The 21,189-nt window shown below is 36.7% G+C and overlaps 1 protein-coding gene and 1 long non-coding RNA gene across 6 annotated transcripts in view; one reads left to right on the forward strand and one right to left on the reverse strand.

Annotated features, from left to right (window-relative positions):
* The window catches only part of PAN3 (poly(A) specific ribonuclease subunit PAN3), a 164,330-nt gene that overhangs the window by 7,726 nt on the left and 135,415 nt on the right, over positions 1 to 21,189 (reverse strand). For all 4 annotated transcript variants that reach the window (XM_032150570.2, XM_032150572.2, XM_032150571.2 and 1 more), the window contains 7 exons: positions 21,001 to 21,117; positions 20,811 to 20,912; positions 17,345 to 17,510; positions 16,143 to 16,233; positions 10,836 to 10,975; positions 7,686 to 7,815; positions 6,867 to 6,931 (listed from right to left, as the gene is read on the reverse strand). In XM_032150570.2, coding sequence (XP_032006461.1) covers positions 6,867 to 6,931; positions 7,686 to 7,815; positions 10,836 to 10,975; positions 16,143 to 16,233; positions 17,345 to 17,510; positions 20,811 to 20,912; positions 21,001 to 21,117 — 811 coding nt within the window. The remainder of the gene's footprint in view (positions 1 to 6,866; positions 6,932 to 7,685; positions 7,816 to 10,835; positions 10,976 to 16,142; positions 16,234 to 17,344; positions 17,511 to 20,810; positions 20,913 to 21,000; positions 21,118 to 21,189) is intronic.
* LOC131383291 (uncharacterized) lies at positions 205 to 18,348 on the forward strand. 2 transcript variants are annotated; one of them, XR_009213200.1, is made up of 4 exons: positions 205 to 355; positions 1,155 to 1,274; positions 17,205 to 17,300; positions 18,151 to 18,348. It is a non-coding gene; the product is annotated as an uncharacterized LOC131383291 (long non-coding RNA). The 2 variants fall into 2 exon arrangements; XR_009213201.1 differs by lacking the exons at positions 17,205 to 17,300; positions 18,151 to 18,348 and adding an exon at positions 15,318 to 15,389.

The following is a 21,189-nucleotide window of genomic DNA, read 5'->3' on the forward strand; positions in this document are numbered from 1 at the left end:
GGGAGTCTGGTACAGTGTTTTTAAAAAATAATCTGACTGAACTAGTAAGTATATGAATTCCAGTTTTCAGTTAGCAAATGTCAGGGGGAAATTATCCCTTATGGATTCCTATTTTATATTACCTCCTTATTTCAGCCCCTACCATTAGATAAAATGGAAAAGATAAAAATGTCTTTAAATATCTTCTCTTTTCTTCCTCCCACTCTGTAGGTTACAGAATAGAGAGAGGTCAGATACATCTTCTACTTCACCAATAAGCATAAAATAGAAAAATGTTTAGGAAACAAAAAGGAAGTAAATATCGGTTTCCTACCATTCCATGTGAAAATAAGCTGTGAAGAACCAGATGACCACTGTGAGTTTTCAGTGACCTTAGGGAACTTACAGTCTAGTAGGAAACAGATGTTATTCAAATAATCAAAGAAAGCTGTAACTGCATATTTACATAATGCTCCTAAAAGGAATATGATATAAAACAGAAAGATGAATTTATCTATGGCCGCGCCTGGCCAATAACCCCTTTTCTATATCATTTAAAGTCGTTCTGCTTCCCAGATCGAGCTGTGATACAATTCCCATTAAGAAAAAACAGGTAAAAACAGTGATTATAGAAAATGTCTAACATTAAATTTATGTAAAATTATGTGTGAATATAAGTATATAAAGAAATTAAGGAAGGTTTTCCAGAGGAAGTAGTGGCTGCTCTTCCCAGAAGAAGGATGCTCCTTTGTCAGAGATCGGTATCTGCATGGAGCATTGAGGAAACTTAAGGAAGGTCATGTGTCTGAACGGGTTGGGGGAGAAAAGAGAAGAAAAGAAGAAGACAGAATACATGCAGAGGGAGGGTAAGGGCAAGGAAAGGGACAGAGTGGGGGTAAGGAAAGGGACAGAGTGAAGACAAGAACAAAGAATGGGGGATGGGGGGAATAAAATTAAATAGAAGGCAGATTTGACGCCAGGATGAGAAGTAGGTAGAGATCAGACTACACAGCTTAGGACATGTTTTAAAACTGGGTCTTTATTCTAACAACCAGGGGAGAAGTTCACCATATGGTTTTAGCACAATCATATATATATGTTGGCAAAGGTCACTCCAAGGACTTCCAATTAAAATGAGGATTAAACACCCATTTATCTCTGCTCCCTTTCAACAGCCCATCAAATTGACTGTAAATGTCTAAGAAAGGGTATAAACACAAGAACAAAGGGATCAGAAAAAGCAACAATAGTGAACAAGAGATAATCATGAACATCTGGAATGCAGAGGCAGATAGGTAAGTGGGATGACTTAGTAGACCTGACAAAACTGAATCCTAATTCTACAGGGGATGTGGGAAGAGGGTGCCCACAGGAAGCAAGCCACCCACACTGGCGTAGCTCAGAAACTGAAGCCACAAAGGACTACTAAAAGTGCAAGTTTGGACTGAGGCTGAAAACAGGAGAATTGAGAAAAGGTTCTACAAACGGCAAACAGATAACCCATCTCTCAACCCCACCCCCACCTGTCTGGCAAAAATCTGGAGGTTTTACTTTCTAAAAAGGGTGAAAGATAGAAGCTCGAGCCTCAGGGATGGCAAGCAAACCAGAAGAAGAGCTGAAGAGTGCTGGATGACACTCTATTCAACAAATGCTTTCCCTCTGTGTGGTTCCCAAACCCTGGCTGTCAGGCTTATACCACAGACAGTAGAGGTTGGAAGATTCTTTTCAGGGGATGCTGACCTGTCCAAGACAAATGACAATCCTTGAGAGTCTACCAAAAACAAACAAAAATCATGTATAACAACATCACACTGCTTTATCACAGAGAAAGGTTCAACATTCTATAATCCCTGCCCTCACAAAGGCTTCCCATTGGCTTTTTAGGACCTTATTTTTAATACAAATGGACAGCTAAGTATCAGAAATCTTTTGAGGAGGAAACAAAACAAAACAAAATAAAGCAAACTCTTGTTTCCTATGAGATACTGCAGGGAATGGAACAAAACTTAAAACTAAGACAAACAAAAACCAACCACCAGCAAAAATCTATTAACTGATGGCCTCAGAGAAACAAGAATTAGATGGTACAAGACAAACATTCAGAAAACAGAATTGTTCTTGGAAAATAAAAATATGATAGCAGAAATTTAAAAATTCAAAGAATTAGAAAAGAACCTTTAATTTTAGAAAAATACAGTTGAGATAACTGCCCAGAAAGTAGAACAAAAAAATTAGAGATAGAAAATAGAAGAGAATATTTGAAAATCAATTGCAAAGGTCTAACATCTGAGGGATGAGAATTCCAGGACAAGAAGTTATTAAAGAAACAATGAAGACCATGTCCCAGAACTGAAGGATGTTAAGCTTCCAAGATTAAAGGGGTTCACCTGTTAATCCATCATTATGACTCAAAACCCACACCAAGGAACATCACTGTGAATTTCTGAACATCAGTGACAAAACAAACAAACAAACAAAACCCAAAAGCTTGGAGGAAGGAAAGGATTTATAAAGAAAATGGCTTTGAATCTGCCTGGAAGTTAAAAGGAACAATGCTTCAAATTCTGAACTATCATCACTATTATTTACCTATGTACTCAAAGTACCCGCTAACACAACCACTCAAGAGAAATTAAAAGTATAGAAACTGGGAAGGAAACTATCATTATTTGCAGATGATATGATTAAACACCTGGGAAACTCAAAGAGAATTTACTGAAAACGACCCAAACAATAAGGTACCAGAGCATAAAATTTAAAGAAATCAAGAATTCTCATATATACCAATAACAAGAAGACAGAATGGGGGAAATTTTCCCACTTATAATAGCAACAAGATGAAATACCTAAGAATACACTCAGTATTGCTATAACTATATAAAGAACAACTTAAATACTACTGAAGAATACAAAAGTAGACATCAACAAATAGAATGATATACCATGATCTTGGTTACGATGACTCAACATCTAAAACCACAAATGTTCCCAGAGTTTAAACATGATAAACATGCTATCTTCCCTATGAAGAAACCATGAGGTTTACTGATTTTTTTTTTAACTAAAGAAGCTGATTCCAGAATTTGTACAGAAAATTTAATAGTATTAGGAAAACAACAAAGTGGTGCCCAATGAAATGGAGATGGGAAAGAATACTGCTAGATTTCAAAATTAAATTTCATGATTGAATTAAAATAGTATGGAAGAGGTGTGGCTTCAAACTAGTGGGGAAAAGCTACATTGTTCGACTATTCAATAAATAGCTTTTGGACTACTAGGTAGTCTTGGGGACAAGGGGAGATGGACTTACACCTTACACCCTATACAATTTCTAACTACATAAAACATTTTTAATATGAAGAAATGAAACCACAAATGTTCTGGAAAAAACCATGAAATAGTTCCTTCATAATCTTGGAGTAGAAAGAGGCTTTCTAACTTCTAACTTCTGGATTCAAAATTCAGAAGCATAAAAGAAATTTGGTCAATTACAGACATATACAAATGTCTCCAAGGGTGGGGAATGAGCAGTCAAACAAACAAACAAAAAATCACAAAAACAGTGAATCTCTTTAGCTCTTATATATCAATAAGAAAGACAAGCAATCCAATTGAAAATAAAAATGGGCAAAGGAACAGGACAAAAAATTGAACAGGACATAAGAATGGATCAATAGCATAAAACAGATACTCAAACATGCGCGTTAAGAGTACATAGAACATAAACTGCACTGAAATTCAATTTCTCACCTACAAGGTTGACAAAAATCTAAGAGTTTGAAAAAAGTATTTTGGTGAGGCAGTCTCATGAATTACACATGGGTAAACTATTCTCCAATAGCTACGAAATTATAGTGACATACCTACTGACCTAGCAATCACAATTGGCCTACATTTACATATATATAAGATTAAGTATGCACAAGTTAGTCCCTACAGTATCACCCACCCTAGCAAAGGACTGAAAACAGCCCAAATGCCCACCTATAGGGAACTGGAGAAATAAACTATAATATATCCATAGGATAAACTACTACCAGGCCATAAAGTATGAGGAGACACATAGCATAGTGGTTAGGGGCACACATTCTGGAACCATACTGTCTAGACTGGAGTTCTGGATCATATATTTATTAATTACACAACCTTTGTTCAAGTTATTTAACCTCTCTATGCTGCAATTACTCTGTTAAATAGGAGTAACAATGGTAACTCCACCACAGGGTTGTTATGAGGAATAAGTCAGGTCATATTTGTAAACTATTTTGAATAGTGCTTGGCATATACTAAACATATCTAAATAGAAAGATTTCTAAAATACACTGTTATGATAAAATATACTGTGTATGGGCCGGGCGCGGTGGCTCACGCCTGTAATTCCAGCACTTTGGGAGGCCAAGGCGGGCGGATCACGAGGTCAGGAGATCGAGACCATCCTGGCTAACACGGTGAAACTCCGTCTCTACTAAAAATACAAAAAATTAGCCGGGCGTGGAGGCGGGTGCCTGTAGTCTCAGCTACTGGAGAGGCTGAGGCAGGAGAATGGCGTGAACCCAGGAGGCGGAGCTTGCAGTGAGCCGAGATAGTGCCACTGCAGTCCGGCCTGGGCAAAAGAGAGAGACTCTGTCTCAAAAAAAGAAAAAAAAAGAAAAAAAAAAAGAAAATACTGTGTATGGTTTACATTTTTTATATATTTAAAGGGGGAGGGGATAAGAATATATAGTTGTATTTGTAACTCTGGAATAATACAAAAGAAACTAAAAATATAGACTGATGGGGGCAACTGGGAATAGATATTGGGGATGTCAGGTATGAAAGACAGACTTTTACAGTTTTCACTGCAAACTTTTCCTACTTTTTACTTTATTCATAGATAACCTATTTAAAAAATTTAATTAATAAGAATAATTCCCTGGCTGGGCACAGTGGCTCATGCCTGTAATCTTAGCACTTTGGGAGGCTGAGGCAGGTGGATCACCTGAGGTCAGGAGTTCGAGGCCAGCCTGGACAACATGGTGAAACCCTGTCTCTACCAAAAATACAAAAATTAGCTGGGCATGGTGGCGTGCACCTGTAATCCCAGCTACAATGGAAGCTGAGGCAGAAGAATTGCTTGACCCTGGGAGGCGAGGGTTGCAGAGGACAAGATTGCGCCATTGCACTCCAGCCTATGGGATAGAGTGAGATTCCCTCTCAAAAAATAAAAAATAAATAAAAAAAGGAAAAATTTCCTGAGGACAATCTAGAATTTAATATGCATTCACAGTATCAATAATGTGTGAAAGTAGAATAATGCCATTTTCAAACTTGCAAGACTGAAAAAACTCACCCTTTTCAGGAAGCTACAAGGACATGCTCCACTAAGTCAAAAACAATAAATAAATAAACCAAGGAATAAAGCAAGAAAACAGGGTATCCAACACAGAGAGATAATAAGAATTCCCAGATAATACTGAAGGGAAGTTCTAGTTCTAAAGTGTAAGCATGTGCAGGCTTAAAGCATAACCAGCCCAGATAGGAACGCGAAGTGCAGAGGATCCAGAGCCAATTCTCTAGGTGGAAGGGAAAAAAGGAACTGATAGGCTATCTATTTTTGACTGCATGGAGAGGTGTTTTGTAACACTAAATACAGATTCAACTCATGTGTTCATGTGTGTGTGCACACGTGTGCATGTGTGTAGGGAAGAGGATGAGTCATTAGCTGAATTATATATTGGGGGGAATCAAGAATAGAACTATAAGCAGACATTTTAAAGTAAAGAGATAAATGCTAGAAGAAACAGCTAAAAGAGTTTATTAAAAATGGTTTAACATATATTGTTATGTTCTCTTCACTTAGAAAAATTATTAGGGAAAACACTAAATGAGTCTTTTGACTTTGAAGAAAAGCAAGTGGACTTGAATTTCATGGTAAAAAAAAAAACAACTCCTCAAGTAATAATATTTATCTCTCACCTATCTCTATTAACAAATCAAACATTTCCTGAAATTAACTTACGTATATAGTCATAGTAATTGCAAATTCTGTTCTACCTGTCTTTGACAGTTATGTAGTACAAACATCAACTCTGCTTATGTATATACGGTTAACGTTAACTTACAAATGAGGTGGAACTAAGTGACAAATAGTGTAAAAGGTAATGTCTTTCCACTGTCACTAATATGATGGCTATAAAAAGTATACTTTAGGCCAGGTGTGGTGGCTCACACCTGTAATCCCAGCACTTTGGGAGGCAAAGGTAGGTGGATCACCTGAGGTCAGGAGTTCAAGACCATCCTGGCCAACATGGTGAAACCCCATCTCTACTAAAAATACAAAAATTAGCTGGGTATGGTGGTGCACACCTGTAGTCCCAGCTACTCAGGAGGCTGAGGCAGGAGAATCGCTTGAACCAGGGAGGCAGAGGTTGCAGTCAGCGGAGATGGTGCCACTGCACTCCAGCCTGGCGATGGAGGGAGACTCCATCTCACAAAAAAAAAAAAAAAAAAAAAAAAAAAAGGTGTACTTTAATAGAAGGTAAGAGGCACGCAAAAATTAGAGATTTCTCAAGTCTCTAAACTGATCCGGGTAAACTTATATGAAACTTCTTCCTCAAAAAGAAGATAGAGTAGAGGTAGTATTAGTCATAAAATGTGCCCTCATGTGCAAACCACAAGAGATTTCTAACACAGCATATTTTCTGTGTGTATACATGTGTGTAAAATTCATAAGGACAGCCACACCTAGGCTGTTGTTAAAAATAGCACCTTAACAGCTAACCCAATCTTAAGGTCACTTCACATGAGAATTTTTCTCTTTTTCCAAATAAAACCAGGCATACTTATTCTTATTATGCAAAATAGTGCTCTCGATTAAAAATATATTGTAAAATACTGTAAATCCTTACTCCGGCCTCTCATTGATTGTTCCCAATTTTGCTAGGAGCCTAAACAGTCTTCCATTTTGAACCTCCTATAAAACATTTTAAAAAGAGAAAAATGTTAATGTTCCAGATAACTGAACATAAAAGCCAAAATTTACAAAAACTGGTAACCTGTACCAATATTACCTTTAAACAATAAATCCTAACATCCCCACCTTTTGGTTATACTTTTAAACAAACACAATATGTCCATTTCGTTTCATAATGGTACTCAAGAAGATTATGGAGCTGTCCATAGGAATTGGAAAAGTAACTCACATGAAAAAACAAGATTTTTGTCACAGGACTGTAGCAAAGCCATGAATGAAAAGAACAGTGTCCAGAAGACATAAGAAATTAAAATACCAAACATTCAGTGCCAACAAAAATATCTGCAATCTTAGCAAATAAGGCATTATATTTAGTACAATGATTATTTTGTGTCTATTTATATACACAGATGCAAGTTGTGTGTACATTCTTTTAATTACACTCTTTACTGGCCAGGCACAATGGCTCACGCCTGTAATCCCAGCACTTTGGGAGGCTGAGGCGGGCGGATCACTTGAGCTCAGGAGGTCGAGACCAGCCTGGCCAACATGGTGAAACCCCGTCTCTACTAAAAATACAAAAATAGCTGGCGTACACCTGTAATCCCAGCTACTTGGGAGTCTGAGGCAGGAGAATTGCTTGAACCTGGGAGGCGGAGGTTACAGTAAGCCGAGATAGCACCACTGCACTCTAGCCTGGGTGACAAAGCAAGACTCTGTCTCAAAGAAAAAAAAAAAAAATTACACTCTTTACCTTTGCAAGGTCTTCCTCTATGACATCATTTCTCATTTGAGCAGCATCCAATTGAGTATAAAATCGAGCACCAATCATGGGCATGATGTCATTTACACTTCGCATCCTGTTTTGGTCAGTCAACAAATACCTACCCAAGATAAAAGAGGAATTACTTGAATGTCCAACATGCAATTTAAAAAACAAGATAACCCACACATAGCTGTTTTGGCTGCCATCATCTTAGCACACAAAATTTTGAAAACATTTTAATTCATGCAAGTCAAGTTCATTCTTAAATATTACATTTCATTCCTCTGGAAAACTGTAAGAGCCAATGAAGAAACAGTAAACATGTCTCTTCTCTACATTTTCACTACTATGGAAATGAGAAAGAAAAGTGAAGTAGGACTGCACTTACCCATTTCCATTCTCAAACCCTTCTATACAATAGTGCTAGATGAAAAGACTGTTACAGGTCAGGTGCAGTGGTTCACACTTGTAATCCCAGCACTTTGGGAGGCCGAGGCAGGTGGATCACTTGAAGTCAGGAGTTTAAGACCAGCCTGGCCAACATGGTGAAACCCTGTCTCTACTAAAAATACAAAATTAGCTGGGCATGGTGGCGGGCACCTGTAGTCCCAGCTACTCAGGAGGCTGAGGCAGGAGAATCGCTTGAACCCGGGAGGCAGAGGTTGCAGTGAGCTGAGATGGCACCACTGCACTCCAGCCTGGGCAACAAAGCGAAACTCCATCTCAAAAAAATGGAAACAAAAAACAAAAATAATAAAAAGATTTTTTTTTTTTTTTTTTTTTTTTGGTGACAGAGTCTCGTTCTATTGCCAGGCTGGAGTGTAGCAGCGTGATTTTGGCTCATTGCAACCTCTGCCTCCCGGGTTCAAGCAATTCTCCTGCCTCAGCCTCCCGAGTAACTGGTACTACAGGCGTGCGCCACCAAGCCCAGCTAATTTTTCTATTTTTAGTAGAGATGGGGTTTTACCATGTTGGCCAGGATGGTCTCGATCTCTTGACCTTGTGATCCACCTGCCTTGGCCTCCCAAAGCACTCGGATTACAGGTGTGAGCCACTGCACCCGGCCAAAAAAGAAAAGATTTTTAGAAACTTTTTTGAGAGGACTAAAAGGGGGTAGGTGTGGGGTGGGGAGCTTTTCCTATTGTTTTTCAAAGGTTAATTTTCAAAACTAAAACTGGGTTTTCAATTTTGCTAAACTGAGCCTTTTTAAGAAGCTGTCCTCTGCTCTAAAACTTAATTTACAAGGTATCATGACATATTCATTTCTGAAAAATGCAGTAACACGCAGCAGAAGGAACCACTTAAATTTCTTCTATCATTAGAACAGTGGCAGAAAATACTACACATTTCAAGGGCTACCTGTTAGAACACAGATTCTCAATCATCTATTGCCGCTTATTCTATACGTAAAGCCATTCTCTGCCCTTTCTCATGAAAGCAGCCTCCTACTCACTCCTTCACTCTTCTGGCTTGTAATTCTCTTATTTTCTTCATAGGTCTTATCACTACCTGAAAATATCTCACTGGTTTTATGTTTATTTACTCTTTCTTCTCATTAGGGTGTAAGCTCCAGAAGATGGGAATTTTGTTCACCTCACTCAAAGTATCCTGCATTTGGCATATAGTAGTCATTATTTTTTTTGGATAAATGAATAGTTATACCCATGTGAATAAACTATATCTTAGCAATTCATCTGTAATTATGGACATATTTGTACCCTGCTAATCATATTTAATGTTATTACAGGCTATGTGACTTTGGCAAGTTATTTTTTCTCTGTGGCTCAGTTTTGTATCTCTAAAATGGGACTAATAATGGTATCTAATTTATATAGTTATTGGGAGAATTAAAAAAATTAATTCACATCAAGCGGTTTGAAAGGGCCCGATACATGGTTTAATTACTGCATAAATTTTAGTTTGTGTTTATTATTAAAGTATAGCTTTCTTATTCATTTTTTATTAAAGAAAATTTCAAACATTTATAATAGAATAGTAATATAATGAATCCCCATGTATCATCACCCAGTTTCAATAATTATATGGCTGATTATTTTTGTCCTCTATCCCCACTCTTTTAAAAACGAAAATTTAGAGATTATAACCTGAAATTATTTGAGGCATCCTAGGTATTTGCAAACTAAGGCTAGGAATCACTGTTGTGATCATATATAAAACAAGTATTTTTATTGAGAAGATAGATTATCTTATTTGAATTTGATTATGAATAGGATCCAGACAACCACTGGCTTCTAGTGCTGTCACAAGTAGGACATTTATGCCAGTGTAACAAAGAACAGGTGGGCAATCCCACCCTCCATCCCCCAATTCATACCCCAGGGCTGGTCCAAAAAGAAACTGGATCATCCAGGGCTACACAGAAAGATCAGAATGGGCAGCTGTAAGCTAAAAGAGACTGTTGATTAGCACCTCTTCTCTAATACAGCTCATAACTGTAATAAAGGTTGTGGTTGCCCACCCTCTGGGATCTCCCAATAGTAGCTGTATCTTACGGAGAAGTCCTTCTGTTGTGACAGTAGTCCACAATGGGTTTCTCTTAAGCCAAATTCATCTCAAATCGATACTCAAGGATTCTCTGGAGCATTAAGATATTGACGCGTAAGCATGGGGGTCTCCACACAAATGCTTTCCGGAATGGGTATTTTGGCCAGAGTACATGACTGGATTGCACCTGAGGCTTATTCATGATGGCTTTCACACTCTCTAGAGCAGCACTATCCAACAGAACTCCAAGATGAGGGAACTATTCCGTGTCTGTGCTGTCCAATTATGTTAGCCAGTAATTACATGTGGCTGCTGAGCTCTTGAAATGTGACTAGTGCAACTGAAGTAAACTTTAAATTTCAATTAATATCAGTGTAAAAGGTCACATGTAGCTAGTGGATACCAACAAACTTCTACTGGGTGCCCTTTAATCAAATGTTTAAAACATCAGTAACTAATTTAAGCACACTGGTTTATCAATTTATCTAAGAAATATTTACTTTGCAATAAAAATACAGAAATATTCTGTTTTGATTTTAAATAGTGGGAACCAAAACAATCACTTAAAACAAAAAAAGCTCTGTCTTATCGCAAATAATCATTCTGTACAATTTATCATATATTAAAACTTACAAAATCAGATTCTTCAGGTCAGAGGAATAGTTGATTGTCACCAGTTCCATGGCTTTCTGTAAATTCTCTCGCTGAATTCCTGCCAAAGAGTTGCAAGCCAAAGCCAACACAACTTTTCCTAATGATATCAGATCTGCTTGCTGACATGAAAGAATAAATATAACTTTTAATTTTCATTTCATAGGTACTCATTTAATACAATGATACTACTGCCTAAATGGAAAAAGCATCATTATAAATAAGCTGCAGGCAGGGTTCTCAAATATTGGTGCTCCTCAGAATAACCTGGAGCTTATTAAAAAGACGACTTCTGAGCCTCTCCACCAGAGATTCTCACTGGGTGGGTCCAGAAAATGGCTCAACATTTTTAAAGCATCCAGGTAATTCTGATGAAGGCAGTTCTAGGTCCACACCTTAAGAGACTTTAAGCGATTCCCATGCCAACTACAAATTGCCACTTTTAAAAGTTTTTCTAATTTTTTCTTATTTAAATAGAGGTAATATTCTTCTCCATTACAACAAATTTAAGGTTACTATACATTTGCTTTGCTATGACCACTATAACTTAACATACATACTTTTCTCATTTTCTGTAACTCCCAGAATATAGTGGGCATGTGAAGGATTATGTGAAGAAAAGTTATCCTATTACAAACATCAGCATTAACCAGATTTTAGAGCAAATTCTCTAGAACACCAAAAATGCTGCAAACCTCAATGAATGACATCCCAGCTATCTTTGTTTCCAAATAGACTATTTTTACTCATACTCTAACAGATCTTTGAGCTCTGGAACCACCATCTGCTTTCCTAAAACCTCTCCCACTCAAGATATACCATTCTGAGGCTTTCCTTCTAAAAGGACTTTCAAAAGACAGCCAGCTGAATTAAGTCCTTTATCACCTATTATAAATCCAGGAAACAGTATGGTCATCCCAAGTGGCCCTGATTGGTAGGAAGCTATTAACAACCACATGCCTTCGAGAATGGAGTACTTCAGAGTTAACATGAAACCATCTGAAGCAATTTCTACAACAGACATTTGCAGATCTTTAAAATCTGAGAACTCATCTAAATTATTAGACACATGTTCATTTACTGAACATTAGTTTATTATAAGGAATTTTCAAGCCTAGCTGTACATCATCATCACTTGAGAAGCTTAAAAACAAAACCAAAATCATCAGTAGCCATCCCCTCCTCCCAATTTTGGTATAATTACTCTGGGATAAAAATCTAGGTATTGGTATTTTTCTAAGCTTCCACAAATGATGGTGATATGCAGCCAGGATTGAGAACCACTGGTTTGTTGGAATATTTGTAACTTTAAGGCAATCATTAGTGAAATTTGAGCACTGTATGGTTATACTTAAAAACACCCTACCCAAATAATGAGTAAAAAGACGTTAAACCCCATTACTAAAATAACATTTAAAAGTTCATACTAAAAAATTTATCCAAAACTAGCATTTGTAAATCTGACACTGAACATGAGATAAGGAGACAGACTGATTAGGTAGACAAACTACTTTGAATCTATTAGAAAAGATCCAAAGATTCATGCCAGAAAACTTTTAAAACTTCACTGGTGGTAGAGTCAGGAGCCCAGAATGGCAGGAGGGAAGCTGGCATGGGAAGGAGAACTATTACTGTTGCCATCATTTCTGTTTGCTGGAGGACACTGTGACGAACTCCAAAAAGAATTCCTCTCAATCACACTTTAGATCAAGTAAAACATTCCAAGTTATATTCATGAAATTACAGAAATCTCAGCCAAAAGAATCAATGCATATAAATGCCAACTATAAATTTCTATGGGAGATTCAATCCAAAGTATCCAGCAAAGCATACCAAAGATTGTTGCTATTTATCACGTGTTTGAGCAGCAGGTACCAACACACAGTCTTCCAACTCTTCAAGCAGCAGAATTTTCAGTTTGGTTCCACCCTGAACTGATGCTGTATTAAGCCTCCCTCCCAGAATATTCCATTATTCTCTATTATGAGACAGAAAACCAAAATGGTCCAAGAGAGCTGAAGAACCAGATGGGTTTAAAAAATAAGAACATCTGATTTTTAGTACATCCCACCACCTCTCTAAAGTGGACTCAAGGTGAGAACATCCACTTTTTGAAATAAAGTACCTGTGTGACACAGTCCAGATTAGAGTTTTTTTTTTTTTAAACAAAAGAAGGTAATAAAATCTTAAGAGAGTTTCACACCATAAAATTCAGTAACTCTCCTTTCCTTATTTCTCAGCTAAATAATTTTCCATTTGTTATTTTGCTTCTTACCTCCATCTGGTTTTCCCCCCATTTGTTGAATTCAGCAGATTTGCCCCCCAACTGATTTTCAGTTTCTTCCTGATTCTTGACTTCTTGATTTCTTTTTCTGATTCTATCTATGGCTCTACTTATGTCCATTTTACTCAAAGTCAGTCTCTATTCACGTGTCTGAAACAAACTATGAAAAATAGACTACAAGAAACAATGCACTCCTCATGTATCCTCTTCTCTGTAAAATCACACTCCCCCTTTGGGACTATCTTTAATTCTTTCCTATACCTTACTATAATAAGCTATATAAAAAATCAGCTACATATATATATACAAAAAAAGAAAGCCTGATATATATCCTTTAATGCTGAAAAAAAAAAGGTGATAATTAATTGAAGGTTGCCTGATTTTATGAATGAAGGCATATCCTGACTTACAAATATTAATAAAGTGCCCTAAATGCTTAAAGTTGGTTGTCTGAACTCAAGGACTTTTTTCTTATGAGAAGTTTTGTTTTTCAAGGTAACTACACAACTCATAACATACCTGAACAGGAACCCTATTGAGAAAAGAATGAGGAGCGTGTGCAGTTGTTTGTTTTTTTTTTTAATGCAGACACGGGTTTCTAGATACTTACATTAGAAGATGATGGTCCTGGCTCTAAAAATGTGTAATTTTCCTTCAAAAATTTAATATTATCTGCTTGGATGTATATCCAAGTGTATATAATCACTAATATTTCAATAGTCAATAGTCTGTCACTTTTGGAAGCATAAAGGTCATAAAGAAAAATTAATCAGAGCCAACTACTTAGGCACTAAGAGAGAAGATAAGAATGAAAGTAGCTAAGAAACAACGTCTCCAGATAAGAAAGAGGGGGCAAATGCCCTCAGGCAGAAGAAAAGAATGCTGCTGTTGGGGGAAAAACAGAACTAATCACATTCCTCCCTGTATTGCCCACTAGATGTTGCTATCAACCAGAACAGCTTGGCTGCTGCTGAGGTTAGGTGGGCACAAGCAGAGGGGAAGGAGGGTGTGAAATGTCTGCAAACAACTGAATGCAATGAGTGCCTGCAAGTCTTTGGGACTGTATTTTCTGTGGTTTACCAGCAAAACAGATTTATGCATGAACTGAAATACTAAACACTGATTAGACTCTACTTCTCATTTTATCCTTTTTGTTTTCTTTTTGTTCTGAAATTCTATCCGTGAATTAAAATCTTCTTCCAAAACTTTAAACAAAGTAAGTTGAAAAGAGAAGAACAATAAGAAAGTGTTTCTCCATGTAATTAAGAAATTCTGCCTTAGAACAAACCTTTGTAAGTTAATAAATGTTCAAAAAACCCAAAAACTTCTTATACATAAAGAACTAAAATTGTCTTAAAATCATAGCTGCCTATCCTAATGTGAAGCATTCCAATACAAACTGAATGACCTATTTACTTTAGTTTTGTTACTTGCAGAGCAATCAAGGCAAAAACAACTATTCTCTTCTATTTTTTGAGATGGAGTCTAGCTCTGTTACCCAGGCAGGAGTGCAGTGGTGCGATCTCGGCTCACTGCAACCTCCGCCTCCCAGGTTCAAGCGATTCTCCTGCCTTAGCCTCCTGAGTAGCTGGACTACAGGTGTGTGCCACCACACCTGGCTAATTTTTGTATTTTTAGTAGAGGTGGGGTTTCACCATGTTGGCCAGGCTGGTCTCGAGCTCCTGAGCTCAAGTGATCCGCCCACCTCAGCCTTTCAAAGTGCTGGGATTACAGGTGTGAGCCACCACACCTGGCCTAAAGCAACTGTTCTTAATGCTTGAAGGAATAAGTTCTTATTCTTCAATACTGTATCATTTAAATCAGGAAATAAGAAATAGCAAAATAGCTAAGAAGCATCACGAGGCCTAAATCAACACTAATAAAATGAAGTCAGACAATAATCAAATACTAATAATGTATAAGAAGTGAGTGATATGTTCTGATTAAATAAAAAAAATTACTTAGAAAATGGCAAACCAACAACAAACCTCTGAAAACATTTCTAAAATTTTATGACTGGTAGACAAGTGTTCTAAAAGTAAAAATAATAGGTGTAATCAAAGGAGTGAAAAAGAAGGGTGTCATTTAATATAATCCATTCATTTGATTAGTCTGTTTTAATCTATCTATGCTTAGGACACGTTTCCTAAATCACATAAATGCATTTTCATTTTGAACAGTTAAGAGTCTCTCACATTATCAGGAGGCCGGGCACAGTGGCTCATGACTGTAATCCCAGCACTTTCGGAGGCCGAGGCGGGTGGATCGCCTGAGGTCAGGAGTTCGAGACCAGCCTGACCAACATGGAGAAACCCCGTCTTTACTAAAAATACAAAATTAGCCAGGTATGGTGGCGCATGCCTGTAATCCCAGCTACTCGGGAGGCTGAGGCAGGAGAATCACTTGAACCTGGGAGGCAGAGGTTGTGGTGAGTTGAGATTGCGCCATTGCATTCCAGTCTGGGCAACAAGAGTGAAACTCTGCCTCAAAAAAAAAAATAAAAGAGTCTCTGACATTGTCATGAATTCTCTTTATTCCAACCTACAAGGGCTCTACATTAAGTACATCATAATGGTTAAGAAATACAGCCTGGGCAACATTGTGAGCCTCCATCTCTACAAAAAATAAAAATAAAAAAAATTTTAGCCAGGCACAGTAGTGTACATCTGTAGTCCCAGACACATGGGAGGCTGAGGCGAGAAGATTGCTTGGGCCCAGCTCAAAAGCTGCAGTGAGCTGGCTGCACCACTGCACTCCAGCCTAGGTGACAGAGCAAGACAGAAGCAAAAGAATAGAAAGGAAAAGAGAAAGAAATAGATAGGGGAAAGGAAAGGAAGAAAAGAGAGGAAGGGGAGGGGAGGGGGAGATACATGTTCAAAGTCTGCATAGAGACCACCCCAAAATAAATTAAAATCTAGGCTTAAAACACTGAAATACTTTAAAATGAACACAATTTGTCTTTAATAAAGGAAAACAAGTAAATATCCATGTTAATTCTTACTCACCTGGTACTGGGCCATTAATGCCAATGGATTATTATTTTGACTGTTATCAAATGTTAAAACATCAAAAACTCCAACACAATTTACTCGCAACCTTTAAGGACCAGATAATTTAAAGAAAATAATTAAAATAAGTTTTTAGAAAATTGCATACTCATGGAAAAGTAACATTTCCCAAAATATTAGGAAGGATCTCAGAATTGAGTTTAACTTCCATCCTACCCCACACCACCTCCACCAACCACCATTTTAGAAATGGGAAAATTAAGGCTCAGAGATATCAAATGATATACCTACAGCTGTAAAAGTCAGAAACTGAGAAAGCCAGAACTATAACTCACATCTCTTGACTAACAGGTCAGTGTCCTTTTCACCATTCCAAGCTGTTTATTAGTTATTCATAAAAGAGAACTAGTTAGCTTTCTAACACTTGCAAAAGATGTACCAGACACTGTTCTAAGCATTTTACATGACTCATTCAAATCCCTCAATAATTTTATGAGGGGTACCTCATAAATAAGCAGAATGGAGTTAGTAGTACGCTTGTCTAATAAGGTTGTCGAAACACAATTTGAAGAAGTAACTTGTTCAACGGCATATCGACAGTAACTATCAAAGCCAGGATATGAACTTAAATAACTTGGTACCAGATCTTCAGCTCTTTATGTTATGCAGCCCAAGACAATCTCAAAATTGCAGCAACTCAAAACTCAGGTGAAGACAAGACTGATAACTGTACCAGTTGTTCTCAAAGCATGTGACTCAACAGCAGCAATGGCAACACCTAGAAACTTGTTAAAAATACAAATACTTAGGCCCCGATGCAGACTTATGAATGAAAAACTTTGGGAGTAGGGCCCAGCAAGCTGTGTTTTATAAGTCCTCCAGATGATTGATTCATGCTAGAATTTGTGAACCATGGTGCTACACAGAAAAGTTGTACGATATTATTTTTCTATTCCCCTAACCCTAACCACATATACTTCCCTAACCTTTCCCAAGATTTTTGGTTAATAACCAGGCATTTTATTCAGAGTTCAACTTTTTTTTTTTTTTTTTTTAAAGCTTACAAATGAATTCAAATCACAGAAGTTCTTCTGGATGGAATATATGAAAAGGCAGAATTAAAACAATCATGTTTTGTTTACTAAGCTGTCAAAGGTAAGATGCTCAATAAAAGAAACCAAAACTCAAAATGCTAGTACCTTGTTTTGCCAGTTATCAGAATCTTTGTTGGATCCATAACTCGACATGCCAAACCTGCTGTATGAATGGTACGCAATGCAGAACTTAGTTGGACAATATACGCCCAAATAAGAGATTCTGGCAATAATCCAGCATGCTGCCTGGGCAACGGTCCATCGTGCTGACCTATGCAGCAAAGAAATCCAAAAAATGACATCTTAAGTAATCAACTAAAAGACTAAAACATTAAAATCAAAATTAGCAAAGACAATTCATGTACACTCATGGCACAACATGTCAATTTATATATGTGTGTGCATGTATGTGTGTAATTTAAGTTTAGTCTATTGTCCCAAGATTCCTGTCCAAGATTATGCCTTTTATATTATTACCAGCAACAGGGCTCTCACTGAAATGCTCTTTTCTGTAACCACTTAATTACTGAATAAAAATTGTTTAAAGTAAGAATTTACATGTAATTGTTAACCAAATAAATATAAAAACAAACCGTAGAGGTTATTCTACTTAAAATGTGGCTGGCTAATCCTACCCTGTACTATTGTTTAGGCATGTGAGAACTGTTCATTGTGTGGCTTGATGGAAATAAAAGTCTCTACCATCACTTATGTTGAATGTTTGTTTTCCTTATACCACTCTGGCCCCTCTACCACAAAGGTGTATTCTATCAACTCATTAAGTGGTTTTTGATAATATTTTCTAGGTCATTGTTAATACATTGTAAATCAGTAGAAAAGGAGACATATAAATTTAATCAAGATTTTGTAATTATCCCAAGGAATATGACCTTATATTCTTTTCTTTGTAGAGACACTTTTGCTACATTGCCCAGGCTGATCTCCAACTCCTGGGCTCAAATGATCTACCTGCCTCAGCCTCCCTAAGTGCTGAGATTGCAAGCATGAGCCACTACGCCCTGCCGACCTTATATTCATATTGTTGTAAAACAACCTTTTGTGAATCAGTTATAGAAAGCAACATAATTAAATGGTTAATTATGTACTTATAATAAATAGCAAATATGTACTTATGGCTTGGAATAAAATTTCCGGTAAGCAGCACATACAAAATTAAAAATAATTATCTCTCAATTTGGACAGAACAGAAGATAATATACTCTGGAAATATGTGTAAGAAGGCTCAGAAAAAGGGACCGGTAACAAACGCCAAGACAATGTCAAAAATGACTATGAACTGTTTAAATGAAACCATTTAATAAATGTAGTAATAAGGAAACAAGAGTTTTTGCAGCAAACATACAGTGCTTACTGTGTGCCAGATTCTGTTCTAGTTGTTTTACTGACATAGACTCATTCTAAATCTCGTATCAACTCCATATGGTATGCTATTCTTCTCATTTTCTAAATTAATATATTTCTTACACTTTGCTTTTTTTTTTTCATTTGTGCTAAGATAATAAATTACATAGTATAAGAAAATGGTAGGCTTTTATGCATGTATGGTATGGTTAGGGAAGTTACGACTACTCAAACAATACTTTATTAGAAAAAAGGACTACTTCCTATGAAAATATAAACATTAATGTATTAATCAGTGAACACCAAAAACAGAATAATTATGATGAAAAAATTACTGGAAAAGAATGCTATAAAAGAGTGGTTCTCAACAGAAACCACTCCAGCATTTGGCAACGTCTGGAGATATCTCTGGCATTACAATAGGAGTAGAGGTGGATTGCTACTGGCATTCAGTAGGCAGAAGCCAGGCCCTTCAGTCAGAAGAGGCCACTATAAACATTCTGAAATGCACGAGACAGCCCCCACAAAAACTTAAGCAGTTGAGAAACACAGCTATAAATTAAAGCCAACAGTCATTTCACAGGTGTTACCACCAAAATAAATTTGAGCAACAACTACAGTCATCTATAAGAAAAGTTGTACCACATCCCCTTCCACAAAATTACGCATGTGTCTACAGATGACATAGCAAAAGGAAAAAAATGACCACATTCTATGACCAGATTTTAAATGTGAAACAGCCATATAACCACAACTTTCTTTTTTCAACTGTCAGAATGCAAAAAAAAACGAAGTAACAAGTAAACAGAAGTAATATATTTTTGTCTATAATTAGAGTCTTTAAAGGAGTTGTAATCTGAAAGATACTAGAATATGGACTCAAATCTTTCTCTCCTCCTCTTTAATTTTCAAGTCAAGAAAATCTTAAAAAGATTAAAAAGCATAATAATGTGATGCTGCTTTCTTGCCCCCATAGACTGAGACCTTCCCCAAATACATAAATTAATGACTAGACATCTCAAAATGGATTTACTTTTCTCTGAAATCATTTACCCTTTAACACGCATTTGTTAGAATTCAAGTATTCTGGTTGTTTGCAAAATCTCAATGATAAAACAATTCTTTAAGTATATATTAGAAACGGGCAAAGAAGAAAATATTTCATGTTTAAGGAAAAGTTACTTAAAATTCTATTTTGAAACCTTAGATTAAGTAACATGGAATCCAACCTTCAAACAAAAACATTTGTTTAGGGAAATAATTACATAAAGAACAATATAATCATAATAGGAATCATTAAATTATATTCAGAGAATATAAAAACTATGGGGAAAATACTTATAATAAAGAAAGATGTAATATGATATAAAATGTTTAAAACAAAACAATGCAAAAGGAGACAAAAACAAAACAAAGCAAGACTGGAAAGAAATGTACGAAAAGATTCATAATGGTTGTACTTAGGCAGGGAAGCCAGAGAGACTATTTCTAAGCTATTCAATTTTCCAAGTCACCTTTATTAAGAAAGCATTGTATTTTTAAGAGAAAAACATTTTAAAGAGAAAAACAATTTTAACACATTCCCAGTTATTTAAATATCTGATATCTATGTGAGTCTTCAAAAATCTATCTTATCTTAGTAAATATGCAAAATATATTATTTCCTAACTTCCTGACCATCAACTCCATTTCTTTGACATTATTTCTTTTTAAAATGTGATATGGTTTGGCTGCGTCCCCACCCAAATCTCATTTTGAATTGTAACTCCCATAATTCCCACAGTGTTGTGGGAGGGACCTGGTGGGAGATAACTGAATCATGGGGGTAGTTTCCCCCATGCTGTTCTTGTGGTAGTGAATAGGTCTCATGAGAGCTGACAGTTTTATAGGGGGAAACCCCTTTTACTTGGCTCTCATTCACTTCTCTTGTCTGCTGCCATGTGAGACGTGCTTTTCACCTTTTGCCATGATTGTGAGGCCTCCCAAGCCACATGGAACTGTAAGTTCATTAAACCTCTTTCTTTTGTAAATTGCCCAGTCTCGGGTATGTCTTTATCAGGAGTATGAAAATGACTAGTACAAAATGTAATAAGAGTCTTTAAACTAAATGATTACAGAGAAAAATTATATGTATTTTAAAATAGAAAACTACTCTTCCACAGAGCAAAAGCATTAGTCAAAATACAGTTTGCCTGCATCTTTTTCTTACCCCACTTTCTCTTGGTGAAATAGGCATCAGCATTAGGGTCATTAAAGTGTCTGCTCATCATAGTTTCTCCTCCAGCATGGAAATCATATGCAAACACAAGAGCTTAAAATAAAACACAAACACTCATTACTGAAAGCTGGCTTCAAATAATGAAGCTCACCAGCAGAAAGACAAATCACAAGTTACTCACAGGGCTCAGCAAATGCTTTAGTGGTAAATACTTCGCGCAAAGTTACGATATTTGAATGTTGAATTTTCTTCCACATGTCGACCAACACCATGCACTTTGTGTTAACAAGACGAAAACCTGAAAGACAATTTTTCTACTCCAGTAAACTCTAATTGACGTCTCCTTCACATTCCATCAGAAATGGAAAGA

The sequence above is a fragment of the Hylobates moloch genome, unplaced genomic scaffold (genome assembly GCF_009828535.3).
Source record: "Hylobates moloch isolate HMO894 unplaced genomic scaffold, HMol_V3 SCAFFOLD_4, whole genome shotgun sequence".
Lineage (NCBI taxonomy): Eukaryota > Metazoa > Chordata > Mammalia > Primates > Hylobatidae > Hylobates > Hylobates moloch.